Genomic DNA, 25,152 nt, shown 5'->3' on the forward strand with positions numbered 1-25,152 from the left:
CAGGTTTTGTTTTTTTCCCCAGCAGTGTCCTTCTATAACATTTCACATAAGCTTTTGTTTAGTATGTGGTTATTCAAACTGAATTCCATTCTTGCAGATTTATTAGTCTTTCAGTTTGAGGAAACAGAAGCTATTCGTACACTCTACTTAGATTAATTCTATTCTTAGGAGATAAATTCATGATTAAACAACAACAACAAAACAAAAGGAATTTCTAACATATGTTGTACATTTTAAAAAAAAGAAATGTTGTATTTGCCAAGAAGGCTCCGGGCCCAAAACTTATTTTTATATATAGTGTATATATCTGGAAAACAAACAAAATCAGTTAAGCACTGTAGAAAATATTAGTCCATCTTCTATTTTCATCATTTACTTCATGATGACTTATGATCACTAAGGCAAAGCATGGCAAAAACATCCCCATCACTGGCAAGTTCTGTCTAGAATAAACTTATTTTCATCTACTACTGAAACAAATCACACCTCCTTGATTAGTTTGAGAGGAAGTTAGAACCTTATTTTTCTTTGAACTCAGAAACTAAGACAGAAGCACGGACCACTTTCTCAAAAATCTCTTGGTAAAATAAATACAAGACCATGTAAACCATTTGATGCAATATTGCTTCTGAAAAAGCAATTTACAATTATGAAAAAATAAGAATGTTATGCCTTGTTAATGGCATGGCATCAAAACCACAGACCTCAGGATATTACTTTTTAATAATCCTATATTTAATGAGGGCAAATAACATGCATGGTTTTTAAATTAAAACAATGGGGATAGATACCCACGAGTATAAAAAGCTTGATGAATTAATATTTCTGTTATATCAGTTTGCTACAAACATTAGCATCTAAGCAATAAAAACACAGATACTAGAGACTTTACCATGCCTGTTTTGGCATATACAGCAAGATACAGAGTCACAGGTTTCATAGCTAATAGTTAATGCCCCCTTAATCTGGAAAGTAAGGAGAATCATTGTGGCTAGCAAGTCTATCAATGGCACGACTTGAAGGCAAGGACTTAATTCTTTTTCTTTGTAACTAATGACTTACACGCTTTTCCTTTTTGTTGAGAAAAATGGAAGTGGAACAACACCTAACAGTCATGTCTCTCATTATTACTGCCATTAGGAACAAAAATTGTATTTCTTAGGAATGCTTAAAAGTGTTTGAAGAACACACTTCTAGACAAGATTTGAACTGTAGAGTTATAGATTACTAACATAGGTTATTAAACCTGTACTTAAAAAGCCTCCATAAGAGCACACAATAGCATACTCTACTCATGCTGCATACGGTAAAAGAAATTTTTCACAAAAAACCCCAAACAAGTAAGAAAGCATTCTATAACTGTACTGCATTATGATGCAGTTCTTTTATATGCAACGAAGTTAAGTGGCACGAAAACTGTCACTAATTTAAATGTTTTCACCTGGTTTTTTTCTACTAGTCGAAAACTTAAGGGACTTTACTGTCCGAGTCATGACAACTTTAGACTAATATGAAAAAGGTCATTAAAGGCTATGACAAAAAGTTAACTCCAAAGAGTTAACGTTGACTTCATTACATTGAAGTGTTAGTTTAGTTTGATTTTACATGGTTTTAGAGTTTATTCCAATTCCTGCAAAATAGGATTCATGATAACCAAGGCAACTACTGTTACAGGAAGAGAGAAATCGCCACCTCAGTTAAAGTTAAGAAACTTTCAAAAACTCCAAACCTAAAACTGTTGGGCATTAAATGTGTATCTAAATAGGTAAACAAACATGGTTGAATTTTGTCCTAACTTGAATAAGTTTTAAGGTTATTCTCTTTGTTAGAATAGCAGTCACTTTATTTAGATGCCTGATGATAGATTTAGAAGCCTAATTATAGACATTGAGATTTAAGTTTTGGCAATACATACTGTGTATAGACAAGCAAACTAAAAAAAGTATCTGTATTATGGGGAAATAAACCTTACCAGTTTAACTTTAGACTACACAAATCTTTACTGCAAGAACTATGAAATGTAATTTCCACTAATGCAGCATTATTGAATTACAGGAGAGAATGTTAGCATGGATCATCTTATATAGCTAGAAGTCGAATACAAAAATAATATCGCACCATTTATTTTCAGAAATTATTTTGATAAAATATCCCTATGCAATCTCTGATTTTGAGCATATAAAATGACAGATAAGGATTAAATTGATAAATAAGACACACTGGTTCGGGTAACATTATCTTCTGTATTTACTGAAAACAAATTGTATTATATACTAGAAAACTGATACATTGTATGTGAAATTGGTCTCTGGAAATGCATAGTTTCTCACAGAATAAATTTTTTAAACTAATTTAATTTTAATAGGCTCTCATCTACGCAAACTGTCTATGAAACTTCCAAACATGAATATCTGTTTAGTTCTCTAGTTAAGAATATATGTACTTTACTAAAAAGCACGAACCCCACAAAAATAAGACAACAGACTTACCTGAAGCCCCTGTCTCATGCATTTTTTCTTCATGCTTGCTATCTGGCTTACAACCATTTTTTTCATCAGCTTCATCATCACCCCACCAGGCTGGCTGTCCATACAAAGGTGTCCCACGAGGCATGGCAGAAAGATCTATAAAATCAGCCCAAAGCAGGGGAAATTACTTTTCTTTTTAGTTGCGATATTTAGGTTAAGATAACATGAAGAGAGAGTTATTTGCTTGGATCGTTTCTCCTGGAAGCTGACGTGAATTGGTTGCATGCATTTGCCGAAATACAAAACAAACTTGGAGGCTGGATAACTGATCTGGTTCTAAATATAAAAGCTTACTAATGACCTGATCAAAACTTCTGGCACAAACATTTATGCAAAGGCAGCTGACATCTCTTATTGTTACCCTGATGTATCTATAAACATCATTTTCTGCTTTCAGTTTGAAGTCATCAGCATAGCAGTACATTCCTAAAAGCTGTCCGCTGTTATTTCTGTGAGAAGATTCTCACTTTTACCCAGATTGACCTTTCAATGAAATCTGAACTCACTGCATGAAAAACTGATCAAATTTTGCAAAGTTGCCAAGGTTCCAAATTGCTGACAGCTACTGCAGAGTGCTGAAAGTTACCTTGTGTAAAACATTACTGAGCACAACCATTTTTCAATGGTTTTTTTTTTTAAAGGCAATAGTTAAATTACAGTACAATTAAAATTGCTATTTCTTATATAGGATGTATACGCACGATTAAACACATTTAAACATAAAGATTAAATAAGAAAAAACACTGATATAATTAAGATTTCTACCTTGATGATAAATTGACTGGATTAGTTTTGATCTGATCTCTTGGGAGAATACTTCATCCTACGGAGATTTAGCTATTCTAGTATCATACAGATGTTCTGAAGATACTTTAAACAGTCTTGATATAAAATAACATGTTCTGTTCAAATTCATCTTTGTAACTTGTCTGTTACTTTGCCTGTCATGAATTTCAACGTTTTTACTCAATGTTTTATTCACTGCCATTTCAAAGGTGATATATAATTTCATAGGCGTGCCAAAAGTTTCAATATGATTTGAAGATACTAAGTACTTCTTTTTTCAAACAGCATTACACTTTAATCAATACTGACTTGTTTTTAAAAACTTGATGGTTGATGCTGGTGCACTGAATTAGCAATAGTAAACAGCTATGCATATATACAGCAACAGTGAAATAATCAATCTCCCAAAAGCTCTGAGAGTTGCACTCAAATATAAATCCCTATCGTTAACTTTGACTGTTATTTTTGGAAAAGTAAAGAGAAAAATGGAAGATGAGGATAAAAAACCCCGCTGTGACACTTTACGAAAATTTAAGAGGATCCGAATGCTGAAAAGCCATATTGAATAGGAACACTGAAGTACTGGATAGGCTTTATGTACCCTTAACAGGATGCTAGATCAGCCAACAAAACACACAGATTAATTAGTTATACCACAGAATGCTACATGTGGGGAAGAGAACTCTTTGAAGTGTGTCTTCCAGGAGAATGGATTAAACCTAAACAAAACTCTACAGCCTTGACCTAAGGAGTCAGATGTAGTCAGCTCCATATTAAGGAAGCAACAATACCCAATTCCTTTCTCATTCTTGTGGTTATCTCCTGTAGTAGCAGGTAACACAGCAAGTTACTAGAAGATGAATAATAAAACTTTGGCAAGCCTCACACTGAAGTTAAGACACCCACAGCAGAACCACCACAACACTTTATATAAACATGAAAGATATAGAAACAAGACTGAAACTACAGTTTCTACAAATTCTTAAACCACAATAGAACACTTAGGTTCTATCCCGATGCATCTAACAACGAACGCTAATATCTATAAAACAAACAAACAAAGCCCCCACCCGTTTTAAAAGGGGGGGGGGGAAGCATACTTGACAGTGGTGGTGGTAAAAAGTACAAACTGTTCCTGAACAAATATTTTCAGTAGAACTGCAAAAAAATAGCACTTTCCTGCCACAAATGCTGAAAGTTTGTGATTTTGGGAAGGAGAAATGCAAAAATCTGATAAATGCTGATTCAATGTCCCTTCGTGAGTTTTCTTAACATGTGGATACTACAGTAAAAAAGGCAGCAAGTCAATTCTGAAAGTTATTTATTACACTTAGAGTATGTTTAAAATTTCACATATGTGGAGCTTTTGCTATCTATATAATTCCACAAGCATCCTAGCAAAGCAAATAAATACCCTTTTCAAGTTTGTGTGCTTCTGCAGCAAAAATGAACCTTACCCATTGATTTCTCTTCAGATTTCAGTGCTTCTGTAGTTTTGTGGTGCACTTCAGCTGTGGAGTCTGTTACCTTGGACTCTGAGCTTTTGGAGCTGGTTTGCTTTGACCCTTCTGCCTCTGAAGATTTTTGGGATAACTGGAGTTGGCTTGTGAATTTTTCGTGCTACATGACATTAAATAGAGAAAAAAACATCCTCAAAGAGTGAAAAAACCCCTATGTTACCAATAGCTACACAATGACAGAAGAACATCTAGGAACTGCACGTTGTTACCTTAAGTGCTTCTTCAGGGACTCTCATCTCTCCTCTGACGACAGTAAAAAGATTAGTATGTAGGAAGTGCTAAGGAAAATACTGGAAAGATTTCTCAATTCACAAGAGGATTTTACAGAAAAGCAACAGTTCTGTAGCCTATTTGCCATTGGAATGGTGACACTTGTTCTACAAATATGTCGCTGTTAGGACTAGCATTACAATCATACTCATCAAAGCAAATGCACAATACAATTATTTACTATTTGTAAATAGAACATTGAGTATATACCTTAATGTTGTAATATTACAAGGGTTTTTTTTTTCCCCAGTCGGTAGTTTACTAAGTAATTACTTGTAATCTTCTCTACTTGTATACAATCTCGAATGATACAAATATTTGTGTATTTTCCTCCAAGAAAAGTAATGTTTCTTAGCAACACAGAAGTTACACATTAGGTTTTAAATAGTAATTGGAAGTTGAGGTTTCTTGCGGTGAGAAACAATGAAATGTACTTTATCAATAGTTCTGGCCAAGGTACAGTATTCTAAAACCTGCCATTTTCTCTAATATAGGCATTTCTGTAGTAATGAGAGAAATAAGTATTTCAAAGTTGCTTCTCAAATAGTATGAGAACCCTTCATTTAACACAACCATACTTCTAGCAAGAAAAGTGTGTCAGGGCATTGTGCATTTTTATGACAAGGATATCATATCCAAATCTCAATTTATCTTCTAACTTCAGAGTGATGTATGTCTGTTCTGGAATTCTCACATCATTCACAAAAGTCTACAGAAATAAATGAGGACAGAAGAAGATACTGTTAAATTCCAAAAATCATAAAATGACAAATCACTTAACTAATTTTATAATAAAGTTTTCAGCACCGCAAATCTTCTACTAGTGATTCACTGGGGAATTGAACTGTAAACTCACATTGCCACCTGCTTCACAAAATATTTCAAAAGAAAGGTTAAACACCAGTCACTAACCAGGCTGCTGACATCACACTGGCCTTGAAAAGTTTCTTTCAGGTTTAATCTTGTTAGCAGTATTTACTGAAATGTTGATTAATGTTCCCCCAAATTAGCACCTCCACTCATTATTTTTCTTGTAGTTTGCTTTTTCAGTCCTCATTAGCTGTCAGAATTTATTTATTGTCACATTTGTACAGCACTTAACTCTTGGATATGAGAGTTCTGACATAGTTTGTAATTTCTAAACATTGTCCAGGGACTTAAAGGAAAAATGGACCAAGTTAATCCAATTAGTTCCAAATAGCAGTGATAAAGAATTCAATATATTGCAACTTCAATATATTGCGACTCTTGAAAGAGTAGGTATAACAACATTCGTAAGCAGAAGTAACATTATTATACCAGCTAGCAACAAAGCAGAGCAAATTCCATAGGCTTGACAATACCTTTTGAAAATTCAGTTACTGTACAGTAAGTAATCCTCTCCTCCTTGAAATCACTGTTGGAAACATAGTTGGAGAAGTCAGACAAGCTTTCAGTGATTTGGAGAAGGATTATTATGTACCTGAAAGTTTGCTGAATTTCACCAGCCATATCAGTTGGCTGTTAGAGGCAGTACAGATTACCAATCACCCTGATTTCAAGGTCCATATTAAACCTAACAGTGAAAAATAACAAGGAATTTGCAAAAACATGCTGGGATAAATTTCAAGAGAGCCTGAGATATAGACAATGACTAATTACAGAGGCAGCAAGGAGTAATAATAATACACGTTCAAGTCAAAATGGATTTCAGAGATGTAATTTGGAAGAGTTAGAAAACAATTTCCTCTCTGTGGGAAAAAAATTAAATGAACATAAATAGGGCTTGAAGTTGGATTATTTAAGCCCTAAAGAAAATTCTAGAAAGTCACCTACATAAAATTCTAAACCAGACATAAGCCCTTGTAAGAACTGGGAAAGAAAAAGTTCATTCCTTCATTGGACCTGATCTGCATCTTTAGAGACTGATTTACAGTCTTAGGAAGGTAGGCTGTCAGCGTCAAGCAAACTGCCCACATTACTAACATCAGCAAGACTTGGAGTTGTATGTGGTGACTTCGATACCAGAAACCAAGGATGCTAACACGCTAAGGTAGGAGTGAGTATCAGGAACTGAGAATGTTGTTCTCACAACTTGCCCTTTTGCCATTGGAGGGGCATCTTCAGGTAGAGACTTCTCCCAGAAACTGCCACCTCCCAGTGACAGCTCTCAAATTGACCCTTCTGCTCATTCCGAGTCATACCACTGCTCTTAGAACTCTCCAAATTAGGCTGACTCTCTAACTGTGGAAGTGAATTGTTTCTTAAACTGAATTTGTTACCTACAGAGAAAACTCTATATTGTGTCAGTATCTTCTGAATTCACTCAGTGATAGAGAAATATAAAACGGTGAAGACACGTTTTGTCTAGCAGAATAGAATATTAAGCTCTCTATTACAAAAACTAGAGATCAGGCTACAAAGAAAACAGTAAATATAACTCTGCATAGTATTTAAGTCCCTTTCAGAGTTACACATCCTTGAAGAATCTTTCTACAGTGTGAGCTGACAAAAAACTTCTGCACAGCATTTTACCTTAAACTATTCCTCAAGGCTCAATTCAAATCTGCATTAAGAAGCTACAATTTACACTCTAAGTTCCTCTCCCATACATTCTCCCCTGGCTTTCTTGAAATCTTCCCTCTCCTTTTACCTGAAAAGAAAGTAGCATCTGGACTTATAAGAATGTAGCATCTTCTTTGTAAGAAATGTGAATAATCAGCTATATGTGAAAAGTCTCTTGTTCTTTGGTGTTACTTCCTTCATCTTCTTTTAAAATCCAAAATGAAGCCTTAATTTAGGGCAAATTCAAGGCAAATAAAATATTTATGGATTAGCTGGTATGATACTGTTGCATTATTTTCTGAATAATTTCTCAGTTGTGTATTTTCCCATACCTTAAAAATTTACAGATTCTTGCTCATTTTTACTTTTCATAACAACTACATGTTAATACTACAGATAGATTAAATATCCAGGGTGCCTTTCTGAAACACATTTACTATTGGTTTGTTCCAGTTTTGGGGACTCAGAATATTGCAACCCCACAGGATCATCCTACTTCAAACTTAAGAATTCTACAACAACATGTACATGTTTCTAAGGAATGCACAGCTGAAATCTGTCATTTTTTAAGCACTTTGAAATTAGGGGCACACACACACAAAAAAAACTTGAATAGTTAAGTAAGCCAAGAATCTGAATCTTTGAACGCTTGTGTTGCTCGTCTAAATCTAGTATTAGATACAGTCTGGAAAGACAGAAACAATGTCCTTCCCCCAAGCAGTAAAGCAATCTTTTGTTTTCTTTTTCTAAATGAAAATAATGTTTATTTCATTATTTAAAAAACTGCTTACCTATTTCATAGAAAATATCTTCCATGAGAAATAAAAGTACAACTATTTACTGGTTTGTAAGCATGAAACTTTGAGTGGTGTTTAATGCATATTTATTCCACTTTAACACTGTGAGAGTCCAGAGCAAAATTCCATGTGAAGAATATCCTCAAGGCAGCTTGAATTTTAGTGAATCACCAAAATTTAGGCCGCCTTGCAGCTGTACGCATGCATTTTTCTTCCCAGGTCAGAGTTCTGAAATTCATGTGCATGCAGTGTACTCAACCCAGAGACCTCTGAAGGCAGTGTGTGCAGTCTACACGCATCCTCATGACTGAACTGATGGCATACAACAACCAAGCCTCAGTTGCTTTGCCAGTGGAGTTTTAAAATCCCACCACAGGCTTTGGGATGCAAGACAAAGCTAGCTACTTACTATGTAAGTAAGGAATCCTTTTCCCCCTTTAAATCACTCTATACATATTTTTATATATTCACATGATTTCCAAAGCTTTATTCTTCAAATAGTGAGAGTCAACTCTCTTTAAGCCTTCACAAAGTTTGCTAAGCATTTTGCAATCCAGTCCTAAAACACCGGTGTGAAAGGACTTCACTGTCCTGTAAATATCCCTGAGAAGAATGCTATTCAACAGGGCCATAGATGTTTGATAATTTTTCGGTATGTTTTTGAGGTCACAAGTCAATGGAAAAAATACAGTTCAATTCTGTTGATACTGCTGAAGTAATAGATTCTATCTTAGCAACTGTACACATTTTCTGTGGAAAAGAGAAATTCCTTAATCTTTTTTGTACGAAATAAAAGATAAGCAGGAATGACCAGGAGGAGTCATGATGGATTATTAGAAATAAAACTTTGTATCATGTAAATCTGATTAAAATTTACTTTTGCTTTATTTTCAAAACTAGATGCATGAAATCCAGGATGAAGACTGCTGTAACCTTTCCACTGAATTGAGTGTGAATCAACCATACACATAAGAATATTCAGGCATTAGGGCATCAGGTGCAATTAACAGTTCATCTACTGAAAGTATTTGGGACTCATAAAACTCAAAAGAAAAGCCCTATGTATTGGTAGTAGCCATCTCCCCTTAAACTCTGAATTCTTGAGTGGTTGAAGTGCATTACACCAGGAATGGAGTGGTCCTGTATACTAAGAAAAGTAAATATCTGTTCTCCGAAGAAATGGGACTAACTGGGGAGACCCAAAATAAACGTTTGCTCTTGATGAAGCAAGCAAAATAAGAATGGGTAGAAGTTGATGAAGCACTAAAAGAGGGACTTGGCTGTTAGAGAGGTGTATTCTCAGTGGACATAGTAGCTAGACTAAAAGAATTATTGCCTAGTTAGTAGTTCACCACTTGGTACAGAGGCATTGCATATATTGTTCTGCCACACAATTGAGTACAGTGTTACAAAATTATGTGTTTCCTCTTTTGACCTGAAACCAGGTAGGCAGAGGTATGTAAGAAAAGCACAGTTGGAAAGAGACAGTAAGGAAAGCACTGAGAAGACAAAGAGCAAGGACTGAACTCCTAAGACTTAATACTCCCTATCCCAAAACTGTGGGAAGAAAGAGTTCCTTTGATGTCTCTGGGTAAACAGCTACAGAGCAACTGACAACTCAAACCTGAGAATGAATCAGATCAAGCGAAGCAAACAACTGAAAGCTCTTTATCAGAGGCAAAGAAAGGAGTTGAATGAAGGCCTTTTAACATATATTTTTATTAAATTCAAGTTGTGTGACAAGGCAACGAAAATCTGAAAGTATGCCTATTGACTACAGGAGTAACATAAAATTAGGGAATAAAATCAAATGATTCAGCAAAAAATTACTATGCGCTGAATTCATTTTTGATCAGTGCCTTGAAACAGTGCACTGACTTTCAAAATACAGAGGTATATTAAATATTTAAGGAGCAAAGTTCTTATACGTCTACAACTGTTCAAAGGATATAACCCTTCAGGTTACACTGGTTTCATATGGAGTTGACTCTTTGGAAGGCTGAGTTAGTTACCTTAAAATAGAGAAAAGCTAACAGAGACAGACTAACAGGGTCAAGATCAAACACCAAAATCTGGATCAATGCTAACAGGCAGTAACTTGAGATTCCTTCTTCATCTTCTATTTTTTTTTAAATATTTGACAAAGCTATTCACTACCAGTAGCTTTCTAAATATTAACTCAAATAAGGAATCACAGATGAACTCATGATTTTATTCTGTACACATTCATGACACAGCCAAACATTTAAAGTTATATAAAATAACAACCGTAACTAGTGTGTATAAACAGCTCATAAAGAAGTATCTAAAGGGCTACAAAAATATGACAAAGTTACTAAGTTTTTAATAATCTATTATAATATTCAAAACATTTATAAAAAGTGAAGCTCACCTAGAATATTGTACACACAATTCCTAGAAAAGCCTTAAAATATAAAATGTCATATGAAACTTTATTTTGCTCATAACTTAGCATTTTTCCTATATTAGTTTGTAATAACTTGACACTTACACATTATTCATAGACATTTTGACAAAAAGAATACTGGAAAAACTAAATGCAAATACAGAATTAGTTAAATAGGTTTACATACAACATCGTTATTGCACACTTAAAATTTTTTTTCCACATATGAAGTACAGTTTTACATTCTTTTCTGTATGGAAAAAGGAGAAAAAAGGAATAGCATATGAAATAAAAATCCATTTCTTAACCAGACATTTTAGAGACTGACATACCTTTTTTTTTTTAAACAATATAATCAAGATTATTTTTTTCCCCCTACATTTCTGAAATACAGAAGAGTAACATACTCCTTTTCCTTCTTTTGAGTTTTTTCCTACTGCCAAGGCCCTCTTATTAATAGAATTTACTGCAGCCTTTTAAATAACATGCAGTGGAAAACCCCAGCAAAAGCTACATTTTCCATTCGAATGATCCCCCATTTCCAATCTTGCATCAAAAAGGTTTTTATGTACACTTGTTAAGTCATACTCTCTTTGCTCAAAAAAAACCCCAAACAAACAATCATACAAAAGACTATGAGGACTATCCATTTCTGATGTTAACTTACCCCATTCAAGCTGCCCAAATCCTTCACCAAGTGTTCATCCGTAGAGGCATCATAGTTAAGTACAGCATGTTGCTTGTCCACACTTCGTGACTAAAACATATTAAAAAAAAAAGGTATTTCAAAAACAGATCAAGATAGCATTAATGGCTATTTCTTCAAGTAGCATGATTTTTTTCTTTCTACATAGCACATTTATTCAAATTATATAAAAAAATTAGTCCCCCATACAAAAAAACTCAATCCCAACTCTGGCCCCGGATGCCCATAGCAGAATCCTAAAACAAATTCAGAAGAATTATTGTCTTATATTATTAAAGTTTCCCAAAATGTGATTATAAGTCAGATCCAGCCATATGTTATCCAAAGATTTTTTTTTTCGGTTTACCATAGTCTCACTGATGTTTAACCTAACATCATCAACTTCACCTTTACTTCTCTCTCTCTCCTTAACTACATGCATCTTTCAAAACATTCTGTGGTATTGCTGTTCTCTCTGAAAAAACATTTTCTGTCATGCATCAGTAAGTATTCCATTAAGTTGCCTGGGATACTTACCATAGTATACAAGCATTGAAATTGTTTCTCCTTTTTCCTAAACAAATTAGCTATAGCCTCTCCACTAAATTTCTGAGCAGTTCCTGAATTATTATTCCCACTTCAGCATTTGTTTAATTAATTCTTTATTTCGCATCCAAACGTCAACCCATAGATCAGGAACAATCCTTGTTACTATTTCCTCTGAGAACACCACCTCCCTAAGAGCTAAGTCCCTCTTTTAGCACTGGCCCATGGCCAAGTGTTTGCAGCCTGAGGTGCTGACTTCAAACAAGGAAGAGGTGGGGCTGGATGTATGCTTCCTTCATGCATGCATGTGGTCAGCACCTCGACATCTAGAACCGTTCCCAACTGGATGGAGCCCACAGCTCATCTTCCCCAGCTGTGCACACTTGATCTCAGTCTGTTTGCTGGCAATTCTGCTAGTGCAATGTCCTCACATGATTGTATAGCAGCAAACTTCTTCCAGGAGCATTCTTTCCAGTTTCAGGTTCGCATCTTCTATCCTTGCCACTCAACTCATTGTTCAGGACTACATAGCACTGAGAATGGTAAATTTCTGCTTAAGACTTCTGTGCTTATTTCTGTACCACCACCTGCAGCCTATCAGTTCTAGGAGTCCCAGTTTATCAGTGCATCAGCCAGTTCAAGGCATCAGACCATGCAATCATGACTCCTAAGGAAATGCTTTCTCCTCTCAGAATCCCATGTTTATCACCTCGTTCCTTCTTGATTTCTTGAGACTTGCTAGTATTATTTTCCTTCCTTCTTTTCAATTTCCATGCCATCTTCTGACTGCTTCGCTTTTTCCTCAAAGAAGTGAAATCAGTCCTCTTCTGCCTATACTTTCAGACTTTTCATTTGAGCCAATTTGCTCTGCAGTCTTGAGGTGTATGGAAGGAGGATCAGGATATGAAAGGGGAGAGGAGAATTAAGGAAGAGACAGACAAATGAACAATAAGGTCCATGCCAATAAAAGCTGCACTAGTATACCACATCAGTTAAGTGTTCTTAATGGTAGATGAAGATATATACCAGTATAGCTCATTTTCTACTAACTTAGTAACCTTTCTTCAAGTGAAAACAAGCTATCTCAGTAAAATCAAATTCACTGATGTGGGTGTTCTGCTGAGCCTACAATGTCAAGCAGAGATTACACTTTTCCACGCTCAAGTGATGCAGCAATGCAAGCACAAGAATTACCCTATCTTTACGTAGGTTATGGGAAAAATTTCTGAACTTCTTTCAATTATGTTATTCAAATACGAATTGTATTAGTAATCAATTATTTTATTAACTTTATGTGCTCTTCCTATTAAAAATGAGTTAAAATGGAAATAACCCAAAAGATCCATAAAGCTTCATGCTATTTTGTCACATCTTCTGTAATGGTAAGAATGATTGCTCAAGTCTGTGAATTTTAGAGAAACACCTGAAATTCTGCAGAACATTAAGGTTCTCCTCAAGCTCAGATTACTTACATATAATTGGACACATCTTTATTCATTGAAGACAATCTTTACAGGTGCAAAGATTGTGCAAATCTTTCAAATGCCATTTCTCCTTCTGATTTGTTACTGCAGGCTTCCATTCAAATTTAAGTACTATCAAAATTACTTTTTATAGGACTGTAGCTGGCAGCTAAGCACCACACAGCCGCTCACTCACTCCTCTCTGCCCCAGTGGGATGGGGAGAACAGGAAGAGCAAAAGTAAGAAAACTCATGGGTCAAGTTAAAGATAGTTTAAACAGCAAAAGAAAGAGGAAGAAGAAAGAAGAAATAAAACAAATCAAGTGATGCAAAGGCAATCACTCACCACCTCCCACAAGCAGACCAATGCCCAGCCAGTCTTTGAGCAGTGGTTGCCTTCCCCAAAGCCCCCTCCCTTGGTTTTTATTGCTGAGCATGATGTTATATGGCACAAAATACCCCTTTGGTCAGTTTGGGCCAGCTGTCCTGCTTGTGTTCCTTCCCAAGTTCCTGTGCACCCCCAACATACTCACGTGTGTGTAGGAGGAGCAGAGTGAGAAACAGAGAATGTCTTGAAACTGTGCACACACTGTTCAGCAACAGCTAAAATATTGGTGTGTTGTGTTATCAACAGTGTTTTGGTCACAAATCCGAAACACAGTACCATAAGGGCTTCTATAAAGAAAATTAACTCCATCCCAGCCAGACTCAGGACAAGGATTTATATATGACTGCAGAAATAATAAAAATCACAGAATAACTAAGAGCTGTGTGAATATGAAGAGAAAAACTCCATCCTCACTTAAAATAAGTTTGTAAATAGCATTATTTTAGACAAAGGCTCTTCAATCCAATCCAGACTATTAAGAAAATGTTCAGAATACAGAAAATAAGAATATTCTTCTCTGGAAACAAGTTTGATATTATGAATTATGTAGAATTTTTCAACTTGGAAATGATTCCCCCATCAAGATTCAAAAAGTTTTCTAAAAATAATGGTGAAAGAGGGGGAAGATATGGTATTTATCCACAAGCAGGATGATGCATTGGAGCAGCTAGCTAAATACAAAGACTGCACACTATGTTTGAGCATATTTACAAAATAACCCAGTCAAAGCAAATCTGTATTCCCAGACATGAACAAAACCTCTGTTAGAAGAACAGTGGTTAGGTACAGATCTGAGGTCTAATTTTATCAAGCATGCAACAGACTTGAAATGCTTTTTAATAAGGCTTTTGTAACATGTTTTCTGTCAAGAGATTATGAATAAAAGCATTAAATTCTGCTTTCTTTATCATGCATTGTCCACATGCTTTGCAGTAAGAGAACAACCAAGTTGTCAAGAGTGGAAAGGAAGGTCCCACACAAAGAGCTATACATACAGAACAAGAACACATTATTAGCTTCTCTTTTGGTGGGTTCCTCCCCCTTCAGCAGTATGTGATGTTACAGTCATGCTGGCATGTAGACCTAACATAACAGCAAGCTAAAGAGAATATTCCTGAAAATCACCAGGCCCCTCGATTCTTTTTACTGCCTCTGAAGTCAATACACAACAAATAACATTTCTAAATGACTGGAATCTATTCACAATATTAATCAAAGAGGCAGCAAGATTTGAAGATGATGATGACTGAAGTTTTGTAACACAAAATAATAAATGCTTGAGGATTCAGCTTCACTCTAAGGACTGATCAACCACAGACAGGCGATGGCACAGGGGAGAGAGAAGGAAGAAAAGTCTCCCTTATTCAGAGACGACAACCCACTACGACAAGCTAGTGGTGAAATAAAAGTGTTTTTTGATTATAATCTTCTGAGCAGGAACCAAAGGGGTGGGGTTTTTTGGTTGCTTTTCTTTTGGTTTTGGGTGTTGGAGGTTTTTTGTGTTTGTTTGTTGTTTTGTTTGGGTTTTTTGTTAATACTTTCCTCATAAATCACCAAGACATCATACTGCCTGTCTTTGAAGAGAAATTAAGAGTATTTTCAACTACTTTCTAACAGGACAAAGTTAGTTTCCATCCACCAATAAAACCTTTGGATGCCTTCTGAGGTTGAGAGCCAAATGCAGTTTACAAGAGATATTACATTCTGAGTAATACACATAAAAATAAGTTTCTAGGCACTTCATTTGCAAGTGAGATTCTAATTTGGCCATTAATGGCTGCATACACAACTCCTGGAAACAAAAAATCCAAAAGAAAATATTTTATTGAATGGTACGAAGGGTTGAGAGTTTTGAAGTTCAATCCTCTTAGGAGTTCTACAGTAACTCAAGAATTCAAGAAGAAACTCCCAAAATATTACCATTAACCATTCAAAAATATATATACTAGAAAGAAGCAGCTCAGAGGATTACAGCTTTGACAGGGCAAAGTGCATGCAACATGGCCACATAACAGTTACACACCTCTAAGAGTTCCGCATAGTGATCCTGAAAATTGAGGAAGCTACTGAAGTATCAAACTATTTTGACGAAGACTTATATTTTTACAGTTCCACTGAAACTATTACTGCGATTGAGTCATTCAACTTCCTTAGAAATAGAGAAATACTCTTCTCTACTAATTTCATTTGCCTTTGTACAACAAGATCAGGACGTGGGGATAGAGTTACATCAAATCATGTGACTAAATTAGATTACAAGTTGCAGAAAAAAGAAAGCTCTTTTCAAAAGCATCCAGTGCACTTAACATTATCACATTCTATAGAGTACACAGTCTACTTACTTTACTGATCATATTGCAAAATTTATTTCATCTTCTATTCTTGCATTCTGCATGTGATTTATATGAAGAAAATGTGATCCTCTGCATTTCAACAGTAACTGTACGATTGATGTCAATATATTTAAACTAACTGTTTCCATGAACACAAAAGATTAATCAAAACAATTGCTCCCCAACATCTGGGGAATTTAATTTTCAAAAGGAATATAAAACTGATGCATTAAGTTCATGATTTGAGCAGTTGCACATGGAAGGCTGATGCAATTACCTGCAACATCAGCTCACAGTCATCTCTTCCAACAAAAATCATTTCTCGTGGCAGCCTATGGCGGGTGCCTCCACTGCTCACCAAAAACCAGGATGTTAAGCTCATTTTCTGCTTAGCTGATAAATCCTTGGCAAAGCTACGTCATCCTGCAGTGAGAAAGAGAGAGAGACAGAGAAATTCATTTTAGTTATTTTTAGCTACAGTTCCTGCTTAGCAAACACCATGAGCAGAATACAAAAAGCCTCTGAAAGTATGGCATTCTCAATAGCATGTACTGAATCCAGCAATCACAGGAAGTGACAGGCTCCAGATTTACATAGTCTGAGGCTTCATGCAACTAGGCAAATTTAATTGGAGGTAAGCTTCTTCAAAATGAACAAGCAGCTAGTTAATGCCAAAGTCATACGTCAAGTTGTCAGAAAGCTTTTAACATTTGACCGCTTATTATCAAGATAATTGCTACATTAATGCTTCACTATCACAACCAATAAACAACGTGGCAAATGTTCAGTAAATACAGCACGTAACTTGCATGTGTGTCATTACATTTTCCTGTGAAAAAGAACTACCTCATTTGGTTTTAAGCTCAGGTCCTCTGTATAGCACCAAGTGAAAGCTTAAATTAAAGGAAGTTTTGCTTCTTATTTAACGTTAGGTTTTCTCAATAAAACTTATATCTTGGAAATTTAACAGTGTACATTTAGAATTGTAAAGCAGAGGAAAATGAACATTTTAGAAGTTATTTATATATAATAAAACTGAAAGCAGCGTTTCTACAAAACTTTACCTTAGTTTTCCAATAAACAACATGACATATTGCATACTTGCACAGAAAAAAACCCTCAGCTATTTAAAATGTCATATAATACAAAAGAAAACAAAGCTTTAGAACAGGATAAAATCTTTTATGAAAAACTTCTTCACATAATATGGCCTATTTGACACTGGACAAAAATATGATTAAAAGCACTCTCCAGAGTAATTCAGTGGTTGATACTTAGAAAAGCCTTTAAGAAGTATTCCAAATCTCTCTTTAAGAAAAAGCAAGCCAAACCAATCATTTCATTCATTGGTTACCACTCTGTATGCACTAAAAGAGAAGCTGAATAAAATAAAAAGCAACCTGACTACATTCCTCTCAGTACCAAATAGCTGGCATTTCTCTTCTCTTTTATTTGTATGTCACTTAGTGAAATTATGCAAGGGTAGCAAATGTACTGTAAGTAGACATAAGCCTGTAGCAGACTTGAGCATAATCTGCATAGTAACAAGAATGCAGCAAGGTTCTCAAAACCAAGACTAACTGAGTAAGATGACAATGCCAGTACTGCCCCATTAGGCAAACTACAATCACGGAGAGACACCGCACGTTATGAAGACTTTTAAAGAGGACTGAGTTAGGTCAAAACTGCATCTGAAAATGACAAAACAGACATTTATAAAACAGTAAGTCAAAAGCATACCATGGCAGGTGCTAAAATGACCAGACCTGTCAACTCAGTGGGAAAAAAAAATGCAATTCGAATGGAAGAAATTAGAAAGATTTAATGTGCTAAACATTCACTTAATAAAAAAGTAAATGTATATTACAACAAAATGTTCTCTTATACAGCAATACCTACAATAGGATTATCTTTCCACAGCTGTATCACAACACATTCTTCAAATGAAACTTATGTCCACTTAATGTTCTCCAACTCATGGAAGAAGTGATACAGCATCTCTATTATACTTTATACTTTATTCATAGAAAATATGAGTATTACAAATTAAATCTACAATAATAACTTGCTGAAATAAAATTTAAAGACATCTAGTTATCAAGTAAGTGTTTTAATAATTAAAACAGTTTATTCAGCACCTTTGAAGGAAATTAACATTTGTATTTTTAATTTAACCTAGTTTAAAACTAGAAGATAAACTATGTCAATCAAATGACATTTTTTCCATTCCTTTTAAGAAAGGAACAGGAAGAATCAAAAATGGCCAGCCTAGGTTCCAGCTTTTAACAAGTAAATTAAATGGATGTTTGACAGCAAGCATGCTGTCCAATATCAAAGCTCCTTGTTCCACCTACATTTTACTGCCTTTTAAATCTCCCATCTGTTTATCATAACAACATTTACACCATTTGGCCTTCCTGTTCTAATTAGAAATCCATATGAAAATTTCCAAGAGGATATAAACTATTTGAAAAAGTTCTTACTAAATACTATGTTTTAGTTTACATAGGTAGCCTATCAATAAAGGAGAAAACCTATTTTTATTTATAAAACAGACAAGTAGGCCAACAACTACTGAGCTAGGAAAAACCCCCAAAACCCCAAACCTCCCACAAATGATAAAGCCTGACAACAAACAGATTAAATTAAGCTATCTGAAATAATTTTTTTAAAATGTATTACAAAGAGCAATCATTGCCACACAGCTTGGCAGCACATTTGTAGTTAAAAGCCCATCACCATTTCTATCGAACTTAATAATGTTGTTCTTTTCAAACAGTGCTGTCTCAACTGTGACAAATCATCAACCTAGATACATACTTTAAAGTATTCTTTAGAATAAATTGATGTCTTTGATCAAAGCTATGCTGAAATTCTGCATAGCAAAACTGGCTGAAAACAGGATACAGTAGGCAACAGTTGCTTAATATCAGTAAAAAAAAAGTGCATTAAAAATTTGATATGAAACTGCATACTTATTAGTGATATAGACAGTATATGAACAATTACATTGCACCCTGAAAACTTCATGAAAGCTAACAATATTTTTAACACATTGCTGTATTAAGTACTCTGGCTGTAGTATTCTGAGCAATACAAGGATGAAAGATTGTTCACTGTCTAGGAGATACCAAATTAAATTACTGTATGACAGGTGCAAAATCATCAGAAGAAGTGGCTCTTTACACAGTGTAAATTTAGGTCATGATAATTCTTGCAATTAAATGTTATGATACTAAAGGTTACATTGGGTTCAAAAAGCAATAAGCATTCATGGAGGAAAAAATTATCACACCTATTCAATGCAATGTCCCCACTTACAGCTCAGGAACTGCATGAGTTGTGCATTTTGAGAGGCAGGGAGTGTGCTCTGGTGAGGTTTCACTTGGTATCATCCTAGTTAATAACCTCTCCTCCTTACCTAGTCTTTGTTTATGGGGAACAGGATACTGGCCCAGATGGACCTGCCTTACTCCAGTACAGACTACACTTTTTAGATGAAGTATTCACCAAAAATATTATGATTTCTTCCCTAGAAAAATTAATTTTAAATGCTTTATTGAAACATTTTGTTTCATTAGTCTTTCCTCAAATGGCAGTATTTTGTTGTAATCTTTAAACAAACTAGTAAGCATTTCATCATTAAGACTTGATCATTCAAAGCAATTCTTCATTCTAGATACGTGGAAGTCAGTTGCCGAGACATCTATTGCAACCGCAAAACGTCTCCTTGTCTGCAGAAGAAACTGCATTTTATGATGAAGGAGTATGAATTTCAAAAGGCAGTAACCAGTATGTAAGAATGAACACATGGATAATAAGCCATTTGAAACAGATGATGCAGCAACAGGGAAATTGGCTGCATCATCCCTGTAAATATAATTCAGTCCTAAGAACTAAAGCCCTGCATTATGTAGCCAAAAGATGGGTGTAACCGATTTCAAATATGTCAAGAGAAACACTGCCAAGATTATAGTTTTGATACAGTAATGTTATTGTAAGCAAAAATCCTTAATAATCTCACATTTGAGCAATCTACAGTCTACATTTTTGTATTTGCCTGTAACTGAAAACAGTCAACTGTTTTCTCCAACTAAACTATTAGCGAGTACTGAGACGCTGATCCTACAAAAGAAGAGAAACAAAAAGCTATGTTTAAAATCTAAACTAAACCTAATATATGCCTGAAATTCTGACTTTTAAGCACCGCAGTCCTCCATATTAAGAGTGAAAATAGTATAATCTTAATGGTATACAATTATCCTGTTACTGTACAAAAAATTTTACTTAAGAAAATTTTAAAATAACATTAAAAAACCCTGCATCAGACTGAGACACAGCTTTATGATAATATGTTGCCCATTATTTGCCCTTTTAAGTTCCTGTTTCCAGCTGCTAAAAATTTTGCTATAATTAAGTTTACCTTCTCATACAATTGCTTAGTATATTTGGGGAATCTTCAGAAGAAATGACTCAAATATTTCCGAAACAAGGTTAGAGGAAAATATTCTATATTACTACCTTTAAAAAAAATTATAAGTAGTACCTCATATATGCAAATTGGTAATTGAAATGTGACAGGAGGCCTTAGGATCAGTTTGTACCTTTTACTACTGCTGTTGTGCAAATCTATCCAAATACAGACAAGCAATAGGCTTTTGAAAACTTTTCATGTGTATATTAGTTCAACAAGTACACAGATAAATTCTCTCAACATCTGTCTACACAGAGCATGCTCCACAATTTGCTTTAAGTTTTCATGTTATAGTGCCAGTTAGAACCAAAAATAGGGCATCTTTCCTCAGTACTCTCAATTCATCCACTGTTGGTGGTAGAGAACAAACATGAGCGTAGAAGACCCAGAAGGAGAGAACGCCACCACACTTGGACAAAACACTTGAGCTGGAGCTAGCAGACTCTGGAATGAGGAATCAAGAAAGGCAAACATCAGGTGTAAGCCGTGACAAAGGAGAAATCAGAATTAAGAGACCACTAATGGAGCCAGTATTAAGTGGAGAAGACCTGAAGTTAAAGCTGATTCCCAAGTCACAAAGAAATGTTGTCAGCAAACAATGCCCACAGGAAAAGTACCTACCACTACTGCTTTATTGTCTATCCAATGTAATTAAGGAGACTGGTGCCAGCAGTTCTATTTTTGACTGAAATAGAGAAATCTATGCTACAGAAAGAAAAGAGCAAAGTGAAGGTAATTCCAACCCTGAGGAGACTACTGTATCAATATAATTGATACTAAAAAGTAATCTATAAAGATAATTTATTTAAATCTAGGAAGTTATAAGTGGAAATCACCACAATAATATTGTCTACTCTGTAAAACACTTTGAAGTTGGGCAGTATCACAAGCAGTGTTCCATGTGCAATCATAATTAACCTTCTTAAATCCATGCATTAGAAAATAACCTTAAACTACATCACTGCATAATATTTTACGCAGGACCTCTACCCTATTCAGGTTAAAACAAAAAGCTTAACAGTCAATTAATCAGTATTTTTTTTCCCTCCTCTCCTCATCAATTGATTAGCCTATGCCTTATTTATTGCACATCATTGAAAACCTTTTGTGAATTATTAACTTCCTACTAACTTTATCCGCCATGCTCATCACCACCACACCATGAGAAATTCATTAACACGGTAAAATCTCCACAAAATCTCTATAAATGGTTTATGATAAATGGGAAACGGTAGAGAGCACTTTTTAACACTAAAGTATCTAATCTTGACTATTTAAGTTCCAAAACCATCAGCATTTCATCTTAAAGTACCCAGTTTTACACAACACTACAGGTGTTCAAATGGTCTCATTTACTTCTGTTACAACAGAATGCCTAATTCTTTTGCAAGTAGGTTAAAGTCACATGTAGGGTGGCTAGAAAATTAAGACCACCTTTCCAAAGTATGGGTAGATGGCTCATCTGCCATCATAGGGACTATAAATACAAGAAAATAATTCATACTCTAGGGTATCTTCTAAATGTTTTAGTCATGAAACTATCCTTGTGCTTTCATCATAATCCCCTGCTTCTTCCACTATTCACATTGCTGACATCCCAGAAAGGGAGACAGAGGGCTCCACAGACAACAGCCTCCTGGCTGAAACTATTCTCACCAACTCCTAGGGCTAGTCCATCAAGTGAATTTGTTAATAAAGCAGGTATCTTGTGCAGGAAAAACAAAAAACAACAACAACAATAAAGATGCATGGCTGAAGAACCTTTCATTGGGAACTGGAATTCAATTCATGACACATTAGTGCGCAACATTGCTCCTCAAAACCCTTAAATAAATAAGTACCCATCTAAATTAAAATGGTTTAGGCTAATGATATTGAAGAACTTATGGACCTTCCAAATTCACAGTATACTTCACAAGGGGAAGGAAGAAAAGTTCAGTGTTGGCCATTGCTTGCCAAGCAACATGGGATACAGCTATAAAAGTTTAGCATAGTGAGAAGACACTACCCAAGTAATACTTTGGTCAAGTCAAGCTGGATCAAGTTGTCAAGTGACAATACTTTTCACTTTGAGGCTTAGGTTAGTGTCATAACAATATCCATAAAGGTTAATAAAAATACATCCTTAAAAGGCTGTAAAAAATTAATAAAAAAATAAATCAATGGAAGCATAAATAAGGTAAATTACATTTAAAAACATTGAAACTCTTCATCAACATCCCCCAGAGAAGATGAGCTTACATACATAGGAAAACTGACCAAAACAATCCTAGATTTTCAGCAGTTGTCCAACAAGGTAGAATTGCTATTATCGAATATTTCACTGACTGGAAAATTCACCTGAACACATCCCTCTAGAAACATTCAAATACTATATACAGCCCTGAACAAGAAACTGTTCCCATTCACATTGATATAAAGAAATATTGCTATTAGTTATAAATTTCATGAAAATTTTACGCAATTACTCTCGAGGTACACTGACATAACAGAGTAGAACTGGATGGCAAGCATGCAAACAAGTAATGTGGAAGAAAACAGGAAACCCAAGGGAAGAAAAGTGAAGCATCCATTCAATTTAACTTCCTTCCTCAAATGGGGAACAGGAGTACATTTAGGATGACTGTCCCTATCACTAAATCGAAACACATCAGAAGAATTGCAGTCCTCCTTGGTCTATTGGCTTATCTCTTAAACTTATTAAGGTTTACCTGACAAGGTAACTGAATGAGAGCCTCAGGTATTCATTCTGCTTCTGAAATATTTGACCTGTTCCACTTTAGTCCAAATATCCAAATTTGGCCACAGTTTCTTGAAAAAAAGATTAGAAAAATCACACTAAAGCGTTATACTACATCTAAAATATGTAATTTTCAGTGTCCATCGAAAGATGTAGCCATGACTAAATTCTACAGAACAAGGCAACCACTGAGATCAAAGAAACCCTCTTAACCACTACCCTGGAAAACTGCTCTCCTTCTCCTCTTTTTGCTGTCCCCCTTTTCTTCTTCTTTTTTTATTTGTACACAGAGTTGGAGGAGGAAAGAAGGCAAAATAAGAGTATGTAAACCTCCTTGAATCTTAGTCTACAAAATCACCTTGGTCTTTTGTTTACAGAGAAAATTGTTCAATTGCAACATCTGCTAGATCCAGTATTTTTAAAAAGATTTTTTAAAAGTTATTTTAAGCTTAAGAAGAAAAAAAATTAAATATAATAAAACATAGAGGAGAAACAAAAGCCAGATCAAGAAAATGCCTTTATAAAGCACGAAGAGATCAAGCTGAGTCATGCCCCCAGCTTTTTTTTTTTATTAATACACATCCAACACAGGTAGATATGCACATTACTTATATTACCTATCATACAAGACTAACTAAAACAACAAGAGTTAGAGTTCTACCAAATCAATAAAGCAACAGCAATGTATTTCTCAGAGGGTCTCTGGCTAGGAGAGAAAGGAAGAAGAAGAAAAACAAAACAAAACAAAAAGAAAGGGGGAGGGAAGGGAAGGGGGGGGGGGAGAAGAAGGAAAAAAAAAAAAAAAGAGACATACACCCACACCTTCTGGTTCACAGTGATGAAGCTGGAGGGTACAGTTTGGCACCCTGTCGATCTGGCCCTAGGGTCAGATTATCACAGCAGACTCCTCAGGAGCATTTGTGGGAAGAAGCATTTCTTCCTCATATTTTAATTACAAAAAGGCATAAAAGCCTTCTAGCTGGATAGAGAGAGATTTTCCTCCTGCATTCAAAGAGCTTGAGATCTCTACAGAAGGGACCCAGATACCCTTCTTGCCCTACAGGCTGTTTCCTGCGTCTGATGGAGTAAGGACAAGAAAACAGCTCAGGACGCTGTTGCCCTCCATCTGTCCTGTAATGTGGCTACAGCTGTGGGGCTGCACAAGCATCCTCTCCCTCCGGTCCAGGTCAGAATTAGATCTACATCTATTTTATTGCTGTGACACACAGGAATAGCTGTCAGAACAGCAACTGAAATAAACCCCTTTTTCTGCCAACAGTGCAGCTGCACTGAAAGTTGCTTGGGGTTTTGATTTTGAGGGACAATGACTTAAAAGACCATATCCTACTCTGTTTTTGATGTAATAATGACTAAAAAAAAAAAAAGCCTGAGATCTTTTCCTTTGCTACTATATAAATATCAACATACAAATACTGCAAACAAATGTACAAAAATAAGGCTTTCCTGATGGCTATCAATCATTTGAGTGTAACAGTATGCAAAAAGATATTATTTGCATGAATAAACAATCAGGATGTCTACAACAAATACGAAGTCCAACATTAAGACTTTCTACCAAGTTTAGGCAAACTCACACAATTGAAACTAAATAATCTCCCATTTAAAGTATCTAAGAAAGGGAAATTAAATGTTACAGGAACTATGAAGACAG

The 25,152-nt window shown here is 35.3% G+C and overlaps 1 protein-coding gene across 1 annotated transcript in view; it reads right to left on the reverse strand.

The window, feature by feature from the left end:
• The window catches only part of CEP170 (centrosomal protein 170), a 105,094-nt gene that overhangs the window by 64,730 nt on the left and 15,212 nt on the right, over nucleotides 1-25,152 (reverse strand). The window contains exons 2-7 of the mRNA XM_075146544.1: nucleotides 16,544-16,689; nucleotides 11,520-11,609; nucleotides 5,735-5,813; nucleotides 5,044-5,102; nucleotides 4,772-4,934; nucleotides 2,490-2,624 (exon numbers count right to left, since the gene is read on the reverse strand). Coding sequence (XP_075002645.1) covers nucleotides 2,490-2,624; nucleotides 4,772-4,934; nucleotides 5,044-5,102; nucleotides 5,735-5,813; nucleotides 11,520-11,609; nucleotides 16,544-16,648 — 631 coding nt within the window. The 5' untranslated portion in view covers nucleotides 16,649-16,689. The remainder of the gene's footprint in view (nucleotides 1-2,489; nucleotides 2,625-4,771; nucleotides 4,935-5,043; nucleotides 5,103-5,734; nucleotides 5,814-11,519; nucleotides 11,610-16,543; nucleotides 16,690-25,152) is intronic.

This window comes from Calonectris borealis, chromosome 3 (genome assembly GCF_964195595.1).
Source record: "Calonectris borealis chromosome 3, bCalBor7.hap1.2, whole genome shotgun sequence".
Taxonomy (NCBI): domain Eukaryota; kingdom Metazoa; phylum Chordata; class Aves; order Procellariiformes; family Procellariidae; genus Calonectris; species Calonectris borealis.